Source organism: Olea europaea, chromosome 16, assembly GCF_002742605.1.
Source record: "Olea europaea var. sylvestris chromosome 16, O_europaea_v1, whole genome shotgun sequence".
Taxonomy (NCBI): domain Eukaryota; kingdom Viridiplantae; phylum Streptophyta; class Magnoliopsida; order Lamiales; family Oleaceae; genus Olea; species Olea europaea.
The window spans coordinates 16,271,291-16,292,220 of NC_036252.1; the positions used below are offsets into that span (position 1 = coordinate 16,271,291).

Sequence of the window (20,930 nt, forward strand, 5' to 3'; positions counted from 1 at the left end):
AAAAATTTTGCTATAGATAATCGTGAAAGAATCTGTGAACTTTTGAAGCAGAAGAAGAAGAGATGGGGAGTTCAAATGTCAAAGGAGATGAATTTGAAGGAAAAGAAGGTTATCAGATTTTGGGGAAGAAGAAGTTTGCAGTCAAGGGAGGTTTTCATGTGATGAATAATAAAAAATCACCAACTCTTTCTTCATTGTCATTTTACAAGACAGGGTAAAAGGGGTCTTTTGATAGTTTTAAATAATTAAAATTTCTTTTATTTTGTTATTTAAGATAAAAGGTCATTTGAACAAATATGTTTTCAGTGGCCATTCCAACTCGTTCCCAAAAATAAAAATAAAATAATAAAAAATAATAAATAAAATCCCCTGGCTGAACAAAAGACTTTTTCTCGGTGTCTTCCTCCATTGACTTCGAAGAGGGCCACAAACTGTTTAGTACTCTGCATCATCCGTCATTCCAGTAAAATTTCTACTATTTTTTATATCTCTAAAAGTCGTCATCCTCAATTTCATTACTTGGCTGCAAAGTATTTGGGATTTTCCAAAACTACATTCCTACAGGTATTGCCATTAATCACTTTTGATTAACCATAATTTCAAATTTTGATTTTCAGAAAATAGAATTAAAATCAAGCCGTTCTATAATAATATTCCCTTAATAAAATTTTTGGGATGCGACCGTATTCTCGAAAATTAAAATCATGTTTTTGTTAGATTAATTTATGCAGTTTATAATTAATTAGTTTTAGTTATACTAAATTTGCACATTTGTAAGCCTGTCTGTATAAATTAGATGTCTTTTTAATTAATATTGCAAAAAAAGATTCAAATTTTACCTATAGGGTTGAATCCCATCATGAATATGAAATTGTGGGTTTCAGTTATAGGAGTAAAAATATTAGTTCTGTGGTAATTTTTTTTTTAATAATTATTTTTTTGGATGTGATATTTAATCACAATATGATAATCGAAATGAAAAATCTTATTTCTGTTGCAGTAGAATTTTACGTTTTACAGTTAATAAGGTGTGGTTTTCCAAAATTTGCAAATTAATAAGCCTTGGTGCCTTATAGTACAAATTAGATGCACTTTTGAACTAATATTCAAAAAATATCTAATTTTTTTCCTGTAGGGTTGAATCTCAACCAGAATATGAAATGGATAATTCCACGTGTACATTATTGTGTTCATAAAGGTGTCCATAATGTACATGGATGAAAAACTATTTTTCAACTCTCAAATGATGTTATACTACTTGTACATTATGGATACCCTTATGGATACTATAATGTAGATGTAGCATAATCCGAAATGGATAATGGGTTTTAGAAATAGGAGTAAAAAGAAATAATGGGTTTTAGAAATATGAAATTATGCTACATGTAGCATAATGTACATGTAGCATATGAAATAATGGGTTTTAGAAATAGGAGTAAAAAGAAATAATTCTTTTTTGATTTTTCTGGTTATTGAAGCATTTGGTATACAATAATTTAGTCACAATATGATAATGGATAAGTAAAATTATGTTGCTGTTATATTAAATTGGTTTATTTTACTGTTAATCAGTTGTGATTATACTAATAAAGCCTTACTGAGTAAATTAGATGCACTTTTAAACCAACGTGAATATGAAATTATGGGTTTTAGTTACGTATAAACTTTCTTCCTGTTGGTTAATTTGGCTGAGGCTTTGCAGTCATCATGGACCTGAATGATCTTAACAAGGTCTGGGAAGTCAAACCACTAAAGAAGGTACGGGAAGATGAGGCAAAGGAAATTCTTGAAAAAATAGCAAAGCAAGTGCAACCAATTATGAGGAAAAGAAAGTGGAGAGTGAAGATCCTTTCTGAATTTTGGTATGAACAAGGATTCCTTATACTTCACTAGTCATTTTAAATCTTGCCTTTGTTGGCCATTTCAATAATCTCATCTAGATACTTAATTTGCAGTCCGCCCAATCCATCTCTTTTGGGGCTGAACATTGGAGGAGGTGCTGAGATTAAGCTTAGACTCCGGAGGCCAAACAATGAGTGGGATTTCTTCCCTTATGAGCAGATTCTTGATACCATGCTTCATGAACTTTGCCATATCGAACACGGTCCTCATAATGCTGATTTCTACAACCTTTTGGATGAAATTAGGAAGGTTATGAACTTAACTTATCATATTTTGAAAATTTTGTGCGCAATTTTTGTTATTGCTTATTTGTGCTTTGGAGACAATTTTTTTTTTATTATCTTATTCATAGATAGATTTTCATCCAGTGGACCTTTATATTATCCCCGAGATTACTATTGTTTAATTAATGAATATGGTTACTCAGAATACCACAATCTGCACTAGTTTATACAACGGTCTGGTATGGAGAGTTTTCTTCCTCTGTTTAACAAGGCAGTCACTTTTTGACTGATAAAGTTTACATCTTCTGTAGGAATGTGAAGAACTTATTGCCAAAGGCATCGCTGGCACCGGGCAAGGATTTGATCTTCCTGGGAGACGATTGGGTGGACTTTCCCGTCAACCTCCTTTGCATGTATTGCGTCAGAAAGCACTGGCTGCTGCGGAAAACAGAGCAAAACTTGAAGCATTATTGACCCATGGGCCTAAGCGTCTTGGTGGTGATAGCAGCATTAGAGCTGTACTCAGTCCAGTTCAAGCAGCTGCTATGGCTGCTGAAAGAAGATTACATGATGATGTATGGTGTGGATCTAAATCAGCAGAGAGTGGTGGACCATCTGGAGACTCCAAAGTGTCAGCTGTACAAGATGATAGATTTGTCCAAACTTCAGCCATTGGATCTGTATCACAGGGAAAGAAAGATGGCGAACTAATGTGGCAGTGCTCCTCATGTACCTTACTAAATCAGGTAATGTTTCTCTGCTTCGTTTGTCAATTTTATTCTATAAAATCTGGCTTTTGGTTCCAGCAAGATTCTTTAATTTCTATCCTTTTAATCTATATGAATATGTTGTTTATTCTCTTGCGTTCAAAGCTTTAGTTATAAGATGACCAGTGCACATATCATCTCAACTATGTGTCGACATTTGGCTTATATGATACTGGTTTATCCTTGTAGTATGAACTTGTTCTTTAACTTCATGAGATTCTGAACAACTATTAAAATGCTTTAGAATCTATCAAATTTAGATAAGAAACAACTATTAAAATACTAAAGAATCTAATAAAATACTAGAGAATCTTCTAAATTATTAGAGAATCTAAGCCCATATCTGGTAAAGATTATAATTAGATTTTTAGCAAATTTTGATAAAAATTGATGGAATTTGTGATGAAAATTAGTGGATCCTATGAAATGTGATTAAAATTAATTGTTCACTTTGATTTAGATTTTATTCATATGTTTTAGTGGCACCAAACAGGGGCTAAAACCTTAATTACGGATACTATTTGAACAGTCTTCCATATAATATATCTACTAGGATCCCATCATTTCTCACCAATTGAAGAACTCGACTCTGGGAGATAGACTATAACTTCTTAGTCAAGAAAGTTAATCTTCTTAACCAAATTATGAAACCAATCATATGACAACAACTTGATTTGCAAGTTATCTTCAAGGATATGATTTGACCAGGAAGAATGATCTTTCCTTCTAACTAAGTAGCGACAAGAAACTCCAAAAAGTAACACTTGTGCAGCACATCCACAAAAACGACCACAGAGTTTACATCAAAAGCGTGAAGCACTAGCATGGGAGACTGACTTGCAAAAACAAATGATTGCAACACTGGTAGCTTGAATGTGTCTCGGCAATGAAACGATTTTGTTGTATTGAAAATAAAAATTTCATTTAAGTTTGATAGCAAATCTAATTGATTAATTTCAACTGTGAGATCCAAAACCTTTTTCTTTTTACATATTTCAAAAATCATTCCAAAGAAACACATAAGAAAGCATAGGAATTATCATGAAAGCATCTGTGCCTAAACTGTGCGTCAAAATCGAACTCATAACTTTCACTATTCAAATAAATTCTGCATGTCATTTCATCATGTAAATTAGGGAAAAGGGATAATGGTGGTCAGAGCTAAAACAATATGACGATAATATTTTGGCAACAATCGAAAGTCGATATGAAAAGTATGCGTTCTAACAATGGTCTTAGTAAACATGGTAACCTGAGAAGTATCATGCAGTTGAGATAATGCCACAACAAAATCAATGTTATAGTCACGCACAGGAGTAGACTAACAATTTCGGCATGAAGTCAAGGACAAGTGAATTGTTTGGCTTCAGTGTCAACACTGTAGATAATTCATCATCCTCGCTATTCAGATATTCAGTAGGCTCAACAATAAAAACTTCAATTTCTTTCTTATGGTGAGGAGTAACACAACTAGACTTGGGACGTGACTGTTGGAATTGGGGTGGTAGGCTTAACGTATAATGTGCTTGGCGAAGACAGTAAGATATGTTACATAGGTTGGCCTGCTAGTAAGCTTCATCTAATGAGTGGAGGTGAGATTTTAGGAGCTTCCTCTTCTTCGGATTCCAACCCCTCTTCGCCGCAGATCACCATGATATATAGCTCCTTATTCTTACATGGATGCCCGATTGTATCTCTCTCATTGCAGTGAAAACAGAGCCCTTTCTCTCTTTTACCTTGCAATTCAGCTTCACTCAGTCTTTTAAATGGCGGAATCGCCGCCTTGTTGGTATCAGTCGGTATGATTCCCACAGGAATTACACCTTTAGGGATGGAATTTGGGAGTGGACTTTTTTCCTTTACTTTTCCGTTGTTCAATATCTTTTACTTATCAAAAAAATAAATAAATTTGGGAGTGGACTGAAATTGAATTGAGAAGGCACTTGAAGGTGAACACTAGACTGGGTTGCGTTAAATGGGGTTTTATCTTTAACTGTGCCAGATGCTGTCCATCAGTTATGGAGCACAGTATTTTTGAGGAAATTAGGCCCATTACTCTTTTTTATTATAAAAAAAATAAAAAAATAAAAAATTCCTTCCAACACCCTGTTTATTACGTTGATAAGACCTCAAATTGATCAAACTGCCCAGCCAATTTCTTCACCATCTTTGCGCCGATAAATTTTCTTCGCTCTCTGTCAAAGTTCTTGCTTAAACATACACAGATATACACCAGCATCTATATATTCAAATGCAGAGAGACTTGAATTTATTGTTCACAGAGGGATCGATTTTATCAGGTGGAGAACCTGCATAATTTTTCCAAGAAATGGAGGTGAGAGCCAGAGCACCGGAAAAAGCTAATTCTAATTCAATTTTCTTTTCAGTCCACAATATATTCTGTTTTATGCTACAGATATTCCAATCTCCCAAGGGCAGATTACTAAGATTGAAAGTTTGATGAAAAAGTACAATTTCTAGATCCTCATGGGCAGTCAACAGGCAATTGTAGTGATCAGAAAGGGAAGTCACCTATGCAGAGTGAAGATAATGGTTAAATAGGCTTGCCAGCCATTTTTGGAGACAGAATTCACCTACCTAATGGTATCTACTCCAGTGATTCACTAAAGGGCCATGCGTTAAGGGTTGAAGATGAAAACATGTCTCGACAGTGAATCTGATTCTGGGGAATCAATAATATGCTACGGAACTATTGAAAAATCTGAAGACACTGATGAGGGTTGTCTTGCCGAAGATATAGAAAGCTCTTATTCAAGTGAGCATTTGTGAGGAAATAATTCATGTGGTGCCCCATGGGACGCTTCCCATCGGCAATAGGTTGTTCATCCAGTATTTTATTTGAGATTTGTTGTTCCCTTTTTGGTTTCTAGCAATTGAGTTTTGCGGATACATTTTTTGTTTTTGTATTCGGATTAATTAGAATATTTTAGAAAAAAAAGTTTTAATTAGTGTTTTGTCCCTTTTTTAATCTTTGCCACTTTTAATGTTTTTCACTTTTTTCTTGAATTTCTGTCACTTTTTTAAAATGTTTGCCATTTTTCTGTCACTTTTTGAGTGACAAACATCACTTTTTAATAAAAGTTGTATATCACTTTTTAATAAAAAGTAACATGTCACTTTTTTATAAAAAAGTGACACTTAATTTAACACTATTTTTTTTTTTTTAACTTCTAAAATACTTTTCATATGATTTTTGAAAAGATCTCTAATTTTAAGGGTATTTTTGTAAGTTGCCCAGTATTTTTCTCTTCAATCCTTTGGGCTGTATCCATTAATTGTTCCAGCCCAATGGGTCTTAGAACCCTGATTTTGGCCTTAATATCTGATTGACCCCATTTATAGAATGGGCCTCTATAATCGCATCTGAGACATCTGTTAATGGAGTGGCCATTGTTTCAAAGTGCTGTCGGTACTCTCTCACAGATCTGTCTTCCCTGAGAGCCCGAAACGTTTCTTCCCCAGTGATACCGGATGCTATAGAAGAATTATAGGAGAAGGGGAAAGGGGAGAGAAGAAGAGGAAGGAGGGGGAAAAGAGGGAAGAAGAGGGGGAGAGGAAGAGAGAAAATGGGTGAAGAACAATTTATTTCATAGTCAAAGGTTGTACCAATTACATTGCATAGACCCCTTTATATAGGGTTTAAACTAATGCTATTTGAAGTAGGAAAATACTCTAAATAATTCACTAATTATGTTTGCTAAAACTCTAATTACATAAACAATTTGAAAAATCTTCATGAAATATATCATCTAGAATCCCATTAGATTCCCATCCATTAGCAATTCTTCCTGCTTCTTACATTTACATGTATGAATATGTACATCGCTTTTCTCTTCACCGATTTCAGTTGATTCAGAGGCTTGGGGATAAGTCTTTTACTGATACGGTCTGTTTGTCTTCTTTTCTTATTTTGCTGCCAATGTGCTAACTTCGTTATTGCAGTCACTAGCTCTTACATGTGAAGCTCGTGGAACCCCAAAGAATAGAGGCAACGGAGACAAGAAGTTAAAGGTCTGGTCTTGCAAGTTTTGTACCCTGGATAATAGCATTGAGGTTGAGAGATGCATGGCTTGTGGGGAATGGAGATACTCGTACGGTCCCCCTATTTCCACCTTTGGACCCAATCCTGGCACCTGAATCTTGGAAACAAAGCATATAAATTGAAACTTTCAATCTGCCTTATGCATGTATGTTGGAACGATTGCCTCAACAGTGTAATTTTTATTCCTGTAATTATATCTACAGATAATTTGTTGCTTTTGAAGGTTGACGGTTGTCATCAATACTATTGATATTGCAAGAAAAATACTCTTACTGATGCACAAATATTCTGGTGTATAAAAGTAGATATATGCTTCTTGCATTAATTTTCTGCTAAATTTTCTTGCGTCCCATTATAGTATTTCTATAGGAAACACGAGAATTTTCCGTCTTCTTGTTGGGTCTGATAATGTTGCATAAATGTCACGTTTAGTCTTGGGTTTTTTGAAGGCAGCTTCTCCACTTCTCATATTACTCCTCTGGACTTGAATCTTTGTTTACAACACATATCTGAAGAGATGTCGGAAGACATCCCGGCCATGGCTCCTTGATGCTTAGCGAGGAAACAAAGTGATAGTTATATGTAAATATTTGTTCAAAAAGAAATCATACATGTTCGTGATGATTCTCTAAAGACTAACTATGCACTCTAGTTACGATACAAGTGTAACGATTTGGGTCTCGTGTTCAAGTCGTTATATTATATGTACTATTCATTTTGGAAATGTACTCATCTTATCCCCCAAGGCCAAGTATCGTAATATTTTGAATAATTTTTATTTGTTTCAGAAATAAAACTACCTAATTTTATTATGTTATCTTTGATCATTTAGAAAATAGAAACTCGTTTACGTATTAATCTTGTCAATCTCATTAAAGTCCATAAGATAGTGTGATCGTTCAATCCATTTATTTTATTTTGTTTGGACTAAATATTTAAGTATTGTAGAAGAAAAAAATATATGAATATTGAGCTCATTTTATGGCTCAAGAAAAATGTAAAATCCTAAAAGTTAAGTCGAAGTTATTATGATTCAAGTAAACGTATTTAGCGGATATTATTTCATTACTTAATAATATAAATCTGAAATAGTTAGCAAAAAGAAAGTAATATTATATTATATAATTACGTTTATCTTTGATTTAATCCAATCTAATCTGTTATTTTGATTGAAATCACTGTTACCAAATTCTGTTTTCTTTTCTTTTGACATGTGGATAATATGTTTGTTTGCGTGTGTTCCATTTTTATTTTTTATTTTTATTTTTATTTTTATTTTTAAGTGACCGTGGAGATGTAAAAACTAGAATATTTCAATTTAAAATCCAAAATGAATTCATGTTGTATAATTACCTTATTGTGTGGGTTATTTATTTCTTTTATATACACCATAAATACTTGCACTAAAAACTTTGTCCAAAATTTTAAATGAAAAGAGTGCAGCCCGTATTTAAAAATAAAAATAAAATTCTACAACATTTTCTTTGATCCGGTAAGTATATGATACTATGTGCAAGTAGAATTATCTTTTCTATATTATATATTTTACATAAATTTATTCATGAAGTGCAAATTGGGTCATTAATGAAATGAAATATGAGATTTTCTTCTGATTTCTCAAATGTTTACATAGAAATGTTTTAGAGTATTCCATTGATCTTTGATTCCTCTTAATGACATGGTGGTATGAAATGTCGTAATTTACGTTAAATTTTATGATATTGATTTTGGATTGTACGTATATTACTGAGTATAAAATATTAGCTCCATTAAATTTTAACTTTTTAGATTAGATCAATCGGGTTGGAATGGTGGCTGAACGATGCATTAGTTTGCCAAGTAAAAATTTCAAAAAAACAATTAGTAGATAATAATTGTCAGGATATTTTATATGTTTTATATTTGAATTTATTTTATTTGATTATGAAATTTAGAAGAATTAAGGATTTATAGCATTAAACACAATTTATGAAATGATATCATTGCACCTCAAATTTTAAGTCAATAAATTATGGGGCGTTACAGCTTGATATCATAGCACATGTTTACTTTTATGTGGCTTATTGAAATTTATATGCAAGTATTTTGTAAATATGTATAAATGTTATTAGGGAAAAAAAGTTAGAAGTCACGCCCTCTCTTCGGGAAAAAAACCTATGTCTTTATCAGTCTGGTTAGGTTTTCTAGTGAGTTGTTAGTATATTGATTGATATGGTAAGATGGATGTTAGTTGAGAGCTGTAAGCTCGATTAGGTTTACGTAGAGAGACTTACTTCAAGAGGAACTCTCTCGGCAGCTTGACGACTATGCTTCTTTCCTCGTTAAGCAAATTGAGTCAAAATCAAATAAATAGCTCGTGGTCGGCTTCTTCGTCTTTTTCTTATTGAATGAGTGAGTTGTTTGAATGGAAAAGAGCAGATTTATTGAACCAGCCAGAAGAGTTCTCTATCTGTTCTCTTGGAAGGATCGGATTGGTCGATCAATCCCTTCTTCCTCAGCCACAAACGGAAAGGAAAAAGATAAGTTATTAGTTTGCCGTCTCAGCTCCTCTGAATTTGGGTAAACAACCTTCGATCCATCATCGGTCTGCTGCAACATCTATTTCTTTATCTATCTCTAGATCTAGGGATTAGCAGGTTGGCTTAAAAAAACTTAATTACTGTATGAAATTATATCTCCAGCGAATTACTTCTAAAACCTTGCTTCCTTACTGGCTGGGGTCTGGCTTTGAATCACCTTCTCTATATCATGGGGACTCTCTTGCACGAGTGATTCGTTGCTTACTATAGTACAATGCAGGCAGGAGGTTAGCTGCTTACTACTGGTTGGAACATAGGCAGGAGACAAGACAATTGGATGGACAAGGTATCACTGTTCATGGTGAACGTTAAACAGTGAGAATTTTTTTTTTTTTTTTTTTTTAAATGTCAAATATTCGACGTCTAAATTTCAATGTATCTCTTTGTAAAAATGAAATAAAAGGAAAGTTTCATAAATCTATTTTGAAAAGCTACGAAAATGCAGGTAGCCAATATCATACTTAAATTTCATGTCCCTATGCTTAAATTGTTTTCTCCATAGGGGAAAAAATAATTAAAAAAATAAAAATTCAAGTTGGGTTTTCCCAATTTTTGTGTCTGTTTGGGATTTGTTGAAATTTAGAGGGCTACTAATTTATCAAATTGTTAATTTATTTTTAAATGATAGCATACTTTTATTAGATAGCAAACTGTTAGCATAATTTCATGCGTAATTTATGTCAATTTTGTTATAAGATGCAGCCCATGAGACACTCTCGAGTGCTATGCAAAAGACATTGTTGGGTTATGCGCCTATATAATATATTTTGTTATGATAAAATAATAATTTATAAAAAAATAATTACAGTTTTATTTATTTATTACATTTATTTTTTATTGAACATGCGAATTAAAGTGCTTGTGATCAATTGTGATAATATAAGTTGGGTACTTGTGTTGAGAAGTATAGTGTGTTACAATTTATATTTTGATCATAAATAATTCGCAACTAATGTATAAGAATTGACACCTTGTACTAGAAGGTTGTAGTGTTGATCGATTCACTATTCATGCTTGTGATTTGTCCTCTTCATAGAAATAGTTAAAGGTGACATTGGTATGTATTGAACGGACCACATGTAGAAATTTTATTCTATTGCATGATAGTGTGAGAAATTAATTTTCACTTTATTGTTGTGTATTTCATCTAAATTCTTTGACAAGGCTATATATATCTTTTCGTGATTTTAATGGTGCATTGATTCTTCAATAGGTTAAATCAATTTGATTCATCAAATATCTCGATAAATTGGGAACTTAAGAATGAGCGAAGTAGAGAACATGAATTCATTTGTGAACCGTCACTCGAAAAAATGGGTAGAGTGAGTTTAAGTATTTTTGTTGAGCGATTAAAATTTGAGCTTAATGTTTAACACGACTAAATTTCGATATCTATAATTAGTTTATAGGACCGTTGAAAAAAATTGTATTTAAGTTAGTAAGCATAATTAGAGGACAAAACAGCCATTCATGCTCATGCCTAACTATTGAATCTCGGATGTGGATAAAGGTGAGAGAAAAGTGTTACAGATTTATTGGTTTTTGTGTTCTTATATATTCTGAGAGTTCAGTCTTTTTCCTTTAGTGAAAAAGCAAAGACTAATAACTAGATTGGATGATCTAGGGTCGAGAAGATAGAATCTAATTATTGGACCTTGGATAATATATGTCCTATCATGTCCATTTTGTAGCCGTATAAAGTATTGAAATTTAATTACGAAAATTATAATAGTTTTGGACTTACTTGTGATTGTAATAAAGTTTTGAAATGAACAGTAATTACTATAAAAATTGTAAACTTAATTATAATTGTAATTGAAGTTCTAAGACTACGCATGTGATTAAATGTAAACTAATTGGATTTAAACTTAATTAAATCTCCTACTTCGATTTCAAATAGAATTCTTATTTGAATGTGGAATTTTTATTGTATAAGAACTATAACTATTCTATTTCTATAAATGGACACTAGATAGAACCTAGATATCATATATGATTGAATATAAATCCTATAATAGTCATAATGAAAGCCCAAGATTGACTAATCAAGAAGGTGGTGAATTGGTTTTATAAACTTTTTCGAGAATCAATTCTAGATGTATCTATTGCACAAATACGAAAATGAATAATGAAGATGATGTAAAGCTAATAAGTAAAAGGGATGGAGAATGCAAACGATTTAATAGGAGGTTTGATCCAACTTAACCGATTTACGTCCTCCGTTGCTAAGCTCTCCGTCCCGAGCAAGGCTTTTTTCATTATATTGATTGACTTATGGTGCAATCCAACCCTTTTTACAAAGCTTTCAGTGACTTATAACCAAAGAGCACCGATCCTTTTACAATGTTGATTTTTGCGGGACTTCAACACAACCCACAAGTTTAAAATTACAATTTGAAACTTTTCTCTCAATAAATAATATATTAAAGTTGAGTATAATGAGAGAAAAGTAGGCTAACACTTTAATGAATAGCAAAGAAGGTAGCTCAAGTGTTTTTGATTGAAAACTTTAGTTGAGATAAAATAATTCACTCAAAAAGGATTTTCAATAAATGAATGACTTGATCTTTTAAAAGAGTAGAAAAATGAGGTTGGAAGATCAATAAATACTTCACTTAATGCTCATGAATAGTTATTCAATATGGAAGAAAATGTGGTATTTATAGCACTCAAAGATCTTTCAAACGGTAAAAATAAATAAATAAATAAATAAATTTGCCCCACCGGACAAGCATATTGGACGTCCTCTAGGTACCATACAAGTCTGCTAGCCGTTGGTGAGTCAGGTGACAGAACGTTCCAATTTTTGACCATTGGGTAAAAAAATTTCACCGGACGTCTGCTACACTACCAGACCGTCCAGTATAAAGAAGTTTTCTTTGAGCTTTCAAGATTTCAATGCTAAATATCAAAGCATTTTACCTTTACATATAGATTCGAAAATTCTAATATGATTTTCTTCAATATGCCCGATCATTAATGTTCATGGCTTTGATCTTGATTCCTCTTGTCATTGGCAATTGTCTCGTTCTTCATGAGTGCATTCGTTTAGTCCTATGAGTCTTCATTTTGATTTCAACTACCATAACTCAAAGGTAGGTTTGTTAGAACTAAAAAATAAATTGTGTATGTCATAATCAAAACATATGCCGAAGTCGAAGCCAACAATTTCCCCTTTTTGATTATGACAAACAAATGATTTGCACAAGACGAAAAAAATCAACAAATATATATTCCCCCTATCTTTTGCACATCAATGATTATATATTGAAATATTCCCCCTAAATCATATACATTATGCATAATCAACCATAACACTATTATAGTAAGACATTGCCCCTTAATCATGCATAATCATTATTCATATATCATCACTTCCCCCTTTTGTCATAAGCAAAAAGAAGTCAACCAAAGATTGCAAGAACATAAGTGAAATATATTAATCAAAGCATAAATGTTAAGCATAACATGAAGCCTAAAACGTGCAAAGAATTGTAATAGTGCAGTGTTTAAAAATACAAGCATAACAAATATACTAAACCACTGGAGGGAATCGAGAGTAAAAATCGGCAAAGAAAGCAGCCTGTTGCGCCTGGATTTCCGCCTGTCGGTCTTGGATAGTCATTTGTTGTGCTTGAAGCTGGAGGAGTAAGCTTCCAAACCTATCAACTGTGGAAGTGAGAGAGTCGATACGTCCGTTGAGGATGTTAAATTGATCCTCAGTCATGCTGTGCCTGCTACTTGATGCTCGAGGGCCACTCGAACCCGGGAAGTCGGAAGGAGGAATTTGAGCGTCTTCGGAATCATCCTCATCATCTCCTTCGAAAGCTAAAGTGGATGGACCCGAGGTAGGATCGAATCCCTTGGCGTGTGTTACATAATGACCATTTTCCTTAGTGATTTTCATTCATGCAAGTGTTTTGATGTTGATTGTGTCGTTTGGGTGTAATTTGATAAAAGACTCATTTTCCAAAGGCACATTAAAATGTTTTAAAATTTTCGTTAGAAGCATGCCATATGGAAGTGCTTTGGTTTGTTGTGAGGTATGCACACGTTTCATAGTTCCAATAGCTAAAATTGGAAAATCTAATCTTTGTTTCATAAGAAAAGAGTCGAGAATAAATAGGTCGAGGAAATTGACTTCGTCTCGATGCCCCTTTCAAGAAAGTATGATATGGGCAATAATGTGTTGTAAAACTTTGCATGGTAGACTCAAGTGATGTGTAATAATTTTATTCACATTTTCAAAGTCTTTTCCGGTTACACGTCGACAAGAATCACTCGGGTTATAACCTTCAATTGACGGATGAGCTTTATGATGATAAATTAGTGTTTAACATGTCAAGCCTAAGAATATCATGAATGAGGTCTTTGGAAATTTTGATGTTAAGAAAACAAGAGATTGTGTTTGATTGAGTGATAACCAATGAGTGATAAAATTTCCACATTAACCTAGGATATGCATGCTCTTCCATTCCAACTACGGAGGTCCAACCCATGTTTTCTAAGTATTCCTCAACGTGAAATGTAGGTGCTTGTAGTGTAAAATCAGAAAGATCAACATTCTTACCTATGAGAATGGGTGATTTCTCAAAAGGGTTCACGGCCACCTCGGTTTCTTCATCCATTTCTTTGTCGGAGGAGCTTGTGGAGGACGTCTAACAATATCCTTAAGGCGTTTTCCGGCCCTATTTCGTCCAGTCATTGTGTAGCAATTTGAAAAATAGAGGAAGAATAACCTAGGGTTTGGACACAGAGATTTGGGGATTTTAGGAAAGAATTTTAAAAAATTTGAGTTATAGTGAGTGTAAAAGTCATGGGCAAGGAAGATTTTTAAGTAATTTGCAAATAGATTATGATATTGGATGGATGTAGAAGAGATTTAGGGAGAGAGATACTAAAAAATGGCGAAAAAGAAGAAGAAGAAGAAGACGGGTTTCGATTTTCAAAAAAAATTCGGTTTACCGGACATCCGGTACATTTTATCGGACGGTTTGGTAAGACAGAAAAATTTCTGTTAAACGGTGCTTGTGTATCGAACCGTCCAATAGATGTGTCCGGTAGACCTTTTTTTTAAATAAAATATTATGAAATATTTTTCATGCAGAGCTTAAGAAAGTATTATAAAGGGCCATGCAAAAATGATTTGAAAACTTATTCTATTTTATTTTCATCAAGAATGCATAAACCTCTTTGAATATGAGAAAAACATTCATGCGTTAGAGGTTTGGTAAAAATATCAGCCAATTGGTCCTCAATTTTTATAAATTTTAACAATATCTCCTTTTTGTGCATGATCACTGAGTGCCTTTTGGATACCAAAGTCCTAAAGTTCTGGTTCCACTTAGATAACGAAAAATTCTTTTAACGGCACTTAAGTGAGATGCTTTAGGATTAGATTGAAATCGAGCACATAAGCAAACACTAAACATAATATCGGGCCTACTAACAGTTAAATAAAGAAGAGATCATACCTCGATATTTTGTGACGTCCACAGATGTGACTTGATCATCTTTATCAAGCTTTAGGGACGTGATCATTGGTGTGTTCATAGGTTTAATATCATATATTTCAAATTTTTTAAGCATGTCTAATATGCATTTATTTTGATTTATGAAAATTCCTTCTTTTGTTTGTTTAATTTGAAGACCAAGAAAGAATTTTAATTCGCCCATCATGCTCATTTCAAATTCTTTACTCATGCAATTTGAAAATTCTTCACAAAGATGAATATTTGTGGCGCCAAAAATAATATCTTCAACATATATTTGAACGATGAGCATATCCTTCTTATGAGTTTTTACGAAAAAGTGTAGTATCTTCTTTTTCAATTGAAAAACCATTTGAGAGAAGAAATTTGCTCAATCGTTCGTACCAAGCTCTAGGAGCTTGTTTCAATCCATAAAGAGCTTTTCTAAGTTTGAAAATATTATACGGATACTTGTGATCTTTAAAACCGGGAGGTTGCTCAACAAAAACTTCTTATTGAATAAAATCATTTAAAAATGCACTTTTAACATCCATTTGATAAAATGTAAAGCCTTTGTAACATGTAAAAGCAAGAAGCATACGAATAGATTCCAATCTTGCTACGGGTGGAAATGTTTCTTCAAAATTGATGTCATCTTCTTGATTGTAACCTGGGGCCACTAATTTAGCCTTGTTATGCACAATTATTTCGTTTTCATCCTTTTTGTTTCTAAAGACTCATTTTGTTCCAAAAATGGTTTGATTGTTTGGTCTAGCGACTAAATCCCAAACATGATTTCTTTCAAATTGATTTAACTCTTCTTGCATTGCTAGAATCTAAAACTCATCAAACTCGACTTCTTTGAAATTCTTCGGTTCGATTAAATACACAACTAACAAAGTGATCTTTATGAGAAGTTTTAGTGGTGATACCTTTTGATGGATCGCTAATTATTAGCTCCTTAGGATGAGATGGAACAAATTTCCATTCCTTTGGTAATGGTGGATCACTTTGTTTTTTGGGTTATCTTTCTTCATTTGCTTGTGCATTTGACTCATTATTTGGTGTCTCCTTATTTTGATCTTGGATATTCATATGTTCAAAAGGAGCTTCCAACCCTACGTTATCATCACTGCCTTTCTTTCGATCAAGAGAATTAGTTTCATCAAATATGACATGCATGGATTCTTCAACAACTAGAGTTCTCTTGTTAAATACTCTACAAGCTTTGCTAGTTGATGAATAACCTAGAAAAATTCCAACATCGGATTTTGAATCAAACTTTTCCAAATTATCTTTAGTGTTTAAAATAAAGCATTTGCACTCAAACACTCTAAAGTAACCAATGTTTGGAATTCTATTTTTCCAAAGTTCATAAGGAGTTTTGTTTTTCTTTTTACTTACATGTACTCTATTTACAATATAGCAAGCGGTAAAGATGGCTTCGGCCCAAAAATATTTTGGCATGCTATTTTCATTTAGCATTGTCATAGCCATTTCTTGCAATGTTCGATTCTTTCTTTCTACTCCTCCATTTTGTTGAGGAGTTTTTAAAGCCGAGAAATTATGATTATTTCCATTTTCATTGCAAAAGTTATCGAAAGCTATATTGTCAAATTCTCCACCATGATCACTCCTTATAGAAGTGATAGAGTATCCTTTTTCATTTTGAACCTTTTTACAAAAATGCTTAAAGACATTTAAAACCTCTTCTTTGAGACTTAAGAATAGAACCCAAGTGAATCTAGAAAAATCATCCACAATGACAAAAAGCATAATGTTTTCCCCCCAAACTTGCGGTTCTAGAGGGTCCAAAAAGATCAATGTGAAGTAGTTGTAAGGCTTTTGATGTTGAAGAGTGTTGCTTAGTTTTGAAAGAACTTTTTACTTGTTTGCCAAATTGACAAGCATTACAAACTTTATCTTTTTCAAATTTCTAATTTGGCAATCCTTTAACGAAACATTTTTTTGAAATTCTTGAGAGAAGATCCATGCTAGCATGGCCTAATTTCTTATGCCATAACCATGTATCTTCCTTGAGGCTTAGTAAACATTTTTCATCATTTTCAAACTCAATATTTAGGATATAAACATCTTTTACTCGGCTACCTATGAACATTGCTTCCTTTGAAGTAGCATCCTTTATAAGGCATTTTGAAGAGTCGAAATTAGTATGATAATCTTTATCACACAATTGACTAATGCTAAGCAGGTTATGTTTGAGGTTATCAACAAGTAAAATGTGTTAAATTTTAGGAGAAGAGTGATTACCAATATCTCTGATTCCAATGATTCTTCCTTTAGCATTATCACCGAATGTCATATGACCGTCATTCTTCTCCTTGAAGTTTGTTAGTAGCTTTCTATCTCCGGTCATGTGTCTTGAACATCCTTACTTTCTTTGATACCTACAAAGGTAATTCAATTTTTTATTTTTGGTACCCATACAAACTTGGGTCCTTGGTAGTTAGTATTTGTGGATTGTTGTATCCACTTATATTTTCTTTGAAAGTATAATTTCTTTTTGGTTAAGCAATTGAATGCAACATGTCCATTTTTATTGCAAAAGCTACATGTAATTTTTGAAGTGGAAGAATATGAAGATTTAACAAATATATTTTCAAGAGATTTTTGCTTCAAGGAGGGTTGGTATCCAATCCCTCCTTTATCAAAAACACATTTTTGATTTCCAAGCATTAAGTCAAAATTCTTCTTTCCTTGAAAAAATTTGTGAATAATTTTTGTCGAGTCCTCAATCTTTTTCTTTAAAAGAGAGTTTTCTTTGATCAATAAATCGTAATTTTCTTTTTGTTTTTCCGAATTTTTCTTTATTTATTCTTTTAATGAAGAATTTTTCTTTTTAAGAAAGGAGTGACTTAATGCAAGCTTTTCAAATTCTTCAATTATTTCATCGTAGGAAATTGCCAATTCATTATATGAACATTTATCAAAAGAATTTACCTCATCTTTGATGGCCATGAAGCACATGTTGGCAATTTCATCTTGGTTATCATTTTCGTTTTGATCATCATCACTTTCATCCCATGTAGCTTGTAATGCCTTTTTCTTGATGTTATTCCTTTTGTTTAGGCATTCGGTTCTCTTGTGTCCGGGCTTGTCACAATCGTAGCGTCTGATTTTCTTGTTTTTCTCTTCAACTTTTTCGTCCTTCTTTTGAAATTTTCGATTATTTTGGAAGCCCCTCCATTTTTTAACAAGAAGAACCAAATCATCAAACTCTTCATTACTCATGTTATCACTTGTTGTTCCTTCTTCAATTGAGGACTTTAAAGCTATTTGGCGTTTAGAGGATTCTTTTGATTCCTCTTTGCTTTTTCTTATCTTCTCCTTGACCTCGACATTGTTGAGCTCATAAGCCATCAATGTTCCATAGAGTTCTTCCAAAGGATATGTACTTATATCTTTGGTATTTTCTATTAACATCCTCAATGGACTCCAATCTTCGGATAGGGACCTAAGCATTCTGCTCACAAGTTCATCGTTAGTATATTTTCAATCAAATCCTTTTAGGCCATTGACAATGTGGTAAAACAAGTAATCATATCAACGATAGGTTCATTTTGTTTCATAAAGAAATTTTCAAATTCCTTAACCAAAATATTAATTCTGGTTTCTTTCACTTTGCTAGTACCGACATGAGTAACTTCTAATGCATGCCAAATATCAAATGCGAAATCACATGTACTAATACGATTAAATTCATTTATATCCAATGCACAATAAAGTAAGTTCTTAGATTTGGCATTTAGTGACAATTTTCTTTTGTCTTCATCATCATTTTCCTCTCTAGATTTTGGAATAGTTTGGTCGGGTCTTCCATCAACCTTGATAGTTTTGGTAGGCATATAAGGACCATATTCGATAATTTCCCAAATGTTATAATCAATGGATTGAACATAAATTATCATCCTAGCCTTCCAATAATTATAGTGTGTTCCATCAAAGAAAGGAGGTTGGTTTGTGGAATGCCCCTCAAGATTTTGAAACATAGGGTTAACCATTTCTCAAGATTGTAATTTAAAAAAAAAAAAAAAAAAGAGTACCTTGCTCTGATACTAATTGAAAGCCCAAGATTGACTAACCAAAAAGGGGGTGAATTGATTTTATAAACTTTTTCGAGAATCAATTTTAGATGTATCTATTGCACAAATACGAAAATGAATAATAAAGATGATGTAAAGCTAATAAGTAAAAGGGATAGAGAATGCAAACGATTTAATAAGAGGTTCGATCCAACTCAACCGATCTACATCCTCCGTTATCAAGCTCTCCGTCACGAACAAGACCTTTTTCACTATATTGATTGACTTATGGTGCAATCCAACCCTTTTTACAAAGCTTCCAGTGACTTACAACCAAGAAGCACCGATCCTTTTACAATGTTGATTTTTGTGGGACTTCAACACAACCCACAAGTTTAAAATTACAATTTGAAGCTTTTCTCTCAATAAATAATATATCAAAGTTGAGTATAATGAGAGAAAAGTAGGCTAACACTTCAATGGATAGCAAAGAAGGTAGTTCAAGTGTTTTTGATTGAAAAACTTTAGTTGAGATAAAATAATTCACTCAAAAAGGTTTTTCAATAAATGAATGATTTGATCTTTTAAAAAAGTAGAAAAATGAGGTTGGAAGATCAATAAATACTTCACTTAATGCTCATGAATAGTTATTCAATATGGAAGGAAATGTGGTATTTATAGCACTCAAAGATCTTCCAAATGGAAAAAAAAAAATTACCCCACCGGACAAGCATACCGGACGTCCTCTAGGTACCGAACAAGTCTGCTAGCCGTTGGTGAGTCAGGTGACAGAACGTTCCAATTTTTTACTGTTGGGTAAAAAATCTTCACCGACGTCCGCTACACTGCCAGACCGTCCGGTATAAAGAAGTTTTCTTTGAGCTTTCAAGATTTCAATGCTAAATATCAAAGCATTTTACCTTTACATATAGATTCAAAAATTCTAATATGATTTTTTTTCAATATGCCCGATCATTAATGTTCATGGCTTTGATCTTGATTCCTCTTGGCATTGGCAATTGTCTCGTTCTTCATGAGTGCATTCGTCTAGTCCTATATAACTCCTATTTAGATTTTAGTCAAGACTTCTATTTGAAATTGGAATTATTATTGTACATAGATTGGAACGTCTTTATCTCTATAAATAGAGACTGGGTAAAATCTAGACATTGAATTGAACACAACAAATCATAATACAATAATTTCATAGTGTTCAAATTTGGAGAGAGAATACGAGAGATAATAATTATTTTCTTACTTATTCACATGTCCAGTCCAAGAATTTGTTTTCTTGATTTAATTAAAAGAAGATGTCACTCACTTGTGTATTATTATCCAATTCAATAATTAGTTTCTTAATTTAATTAAAAGAAGGTGCACATCCACCGATGTAGTTATGATTTTGGAGAATACCATAGAAGACTTTGAGGTTTGAAGTATCAAGTTCTTGTAATTAAAAAGTTGAAAATTCGTGATTCAGAATTAATTCAAGAATTGACCATTGAATTTAGGTAAAAGTTCGAATCACTTATTCTTAATATAACATATAAGTTAATACTAAACGATCTTGTTTATTGAATTAAAGAAATCTTTTAAATTTCTGGATAATATCGCTTCCGCATTCCAACATCCGGTATCAGAGAAATCTAGATCGTTCAGTGCTTGTTATTTCTAAATCTTGATTGCATGTTCTAGTCGAGCGATATCTAGGAATATGTTATTATGTTTTGATTGAATGATGGAATTATTTTAAGTTGTGAACCAATTATTTGTAGCCAGTTCTTAATGTAATTCGTTATTTCGAGTGTGTAACAAGATACATGATTATGACTCCATCATCTTGATTTAATTTTCGTTCCAATTAGATTTAAACTTGTGAGC

At 32.8% G+C, this 20,930-nt stretch overlaps 1 protein-coding gene across 3 annotated transcripts; it reads left to right on the plus strand.

The window, feature by feature from the left end:
• The first annotated feature begins 392 nt into the window (after positions 1 to 392).
• LOC111412282 (DNA-dependent metalloprotease WSS1-like) lies at positions 393 to 7,293 on the plus strand. Of its 3 annotated transcripts, none has more exons than XR_002706004.1 (7): positions 393 to 564; positions 1,703 to 1,862; positions 1,956 to 2,151; positions 2,438 to 2,872; positions 5,194 to 5,228; positions 5,310 to 5,731; positions 6,857 to 6,977. XR_002706004.1 is itself a non-coding variant. In XM_023043141.1 (5 exons), the coding sequence occupies exons 2-5, from the start codon at positions 1,708 to 1,710 to the stop codon at positions 7,049 to 7,051; spliced, it is 981 nt and encodes a 326-aa protein (XP_022898909.1). In that variant the 5' UTR covers positions 393 to 564; positions 1,703 to 1,707; the 3' UTR covers positions 7,052 to 7,293. The 3 variants fall into 3 exon arrangements, 1 of the variants encoding a protein (XP_022898909.1); XR_002706005.1 differs by having other exon boundaries at positions 5,375 to 5,731; XM_023043141.1 differs by lacking the exons at positions 5,194 to 5,228; positions 5,310 to 5,731 and having other exon boundaries at positions 6,857 to 7,293.
• The last annotated feature ends 13,637 nt before the right edge of the window (positions 7,294 to 20,930 follow it).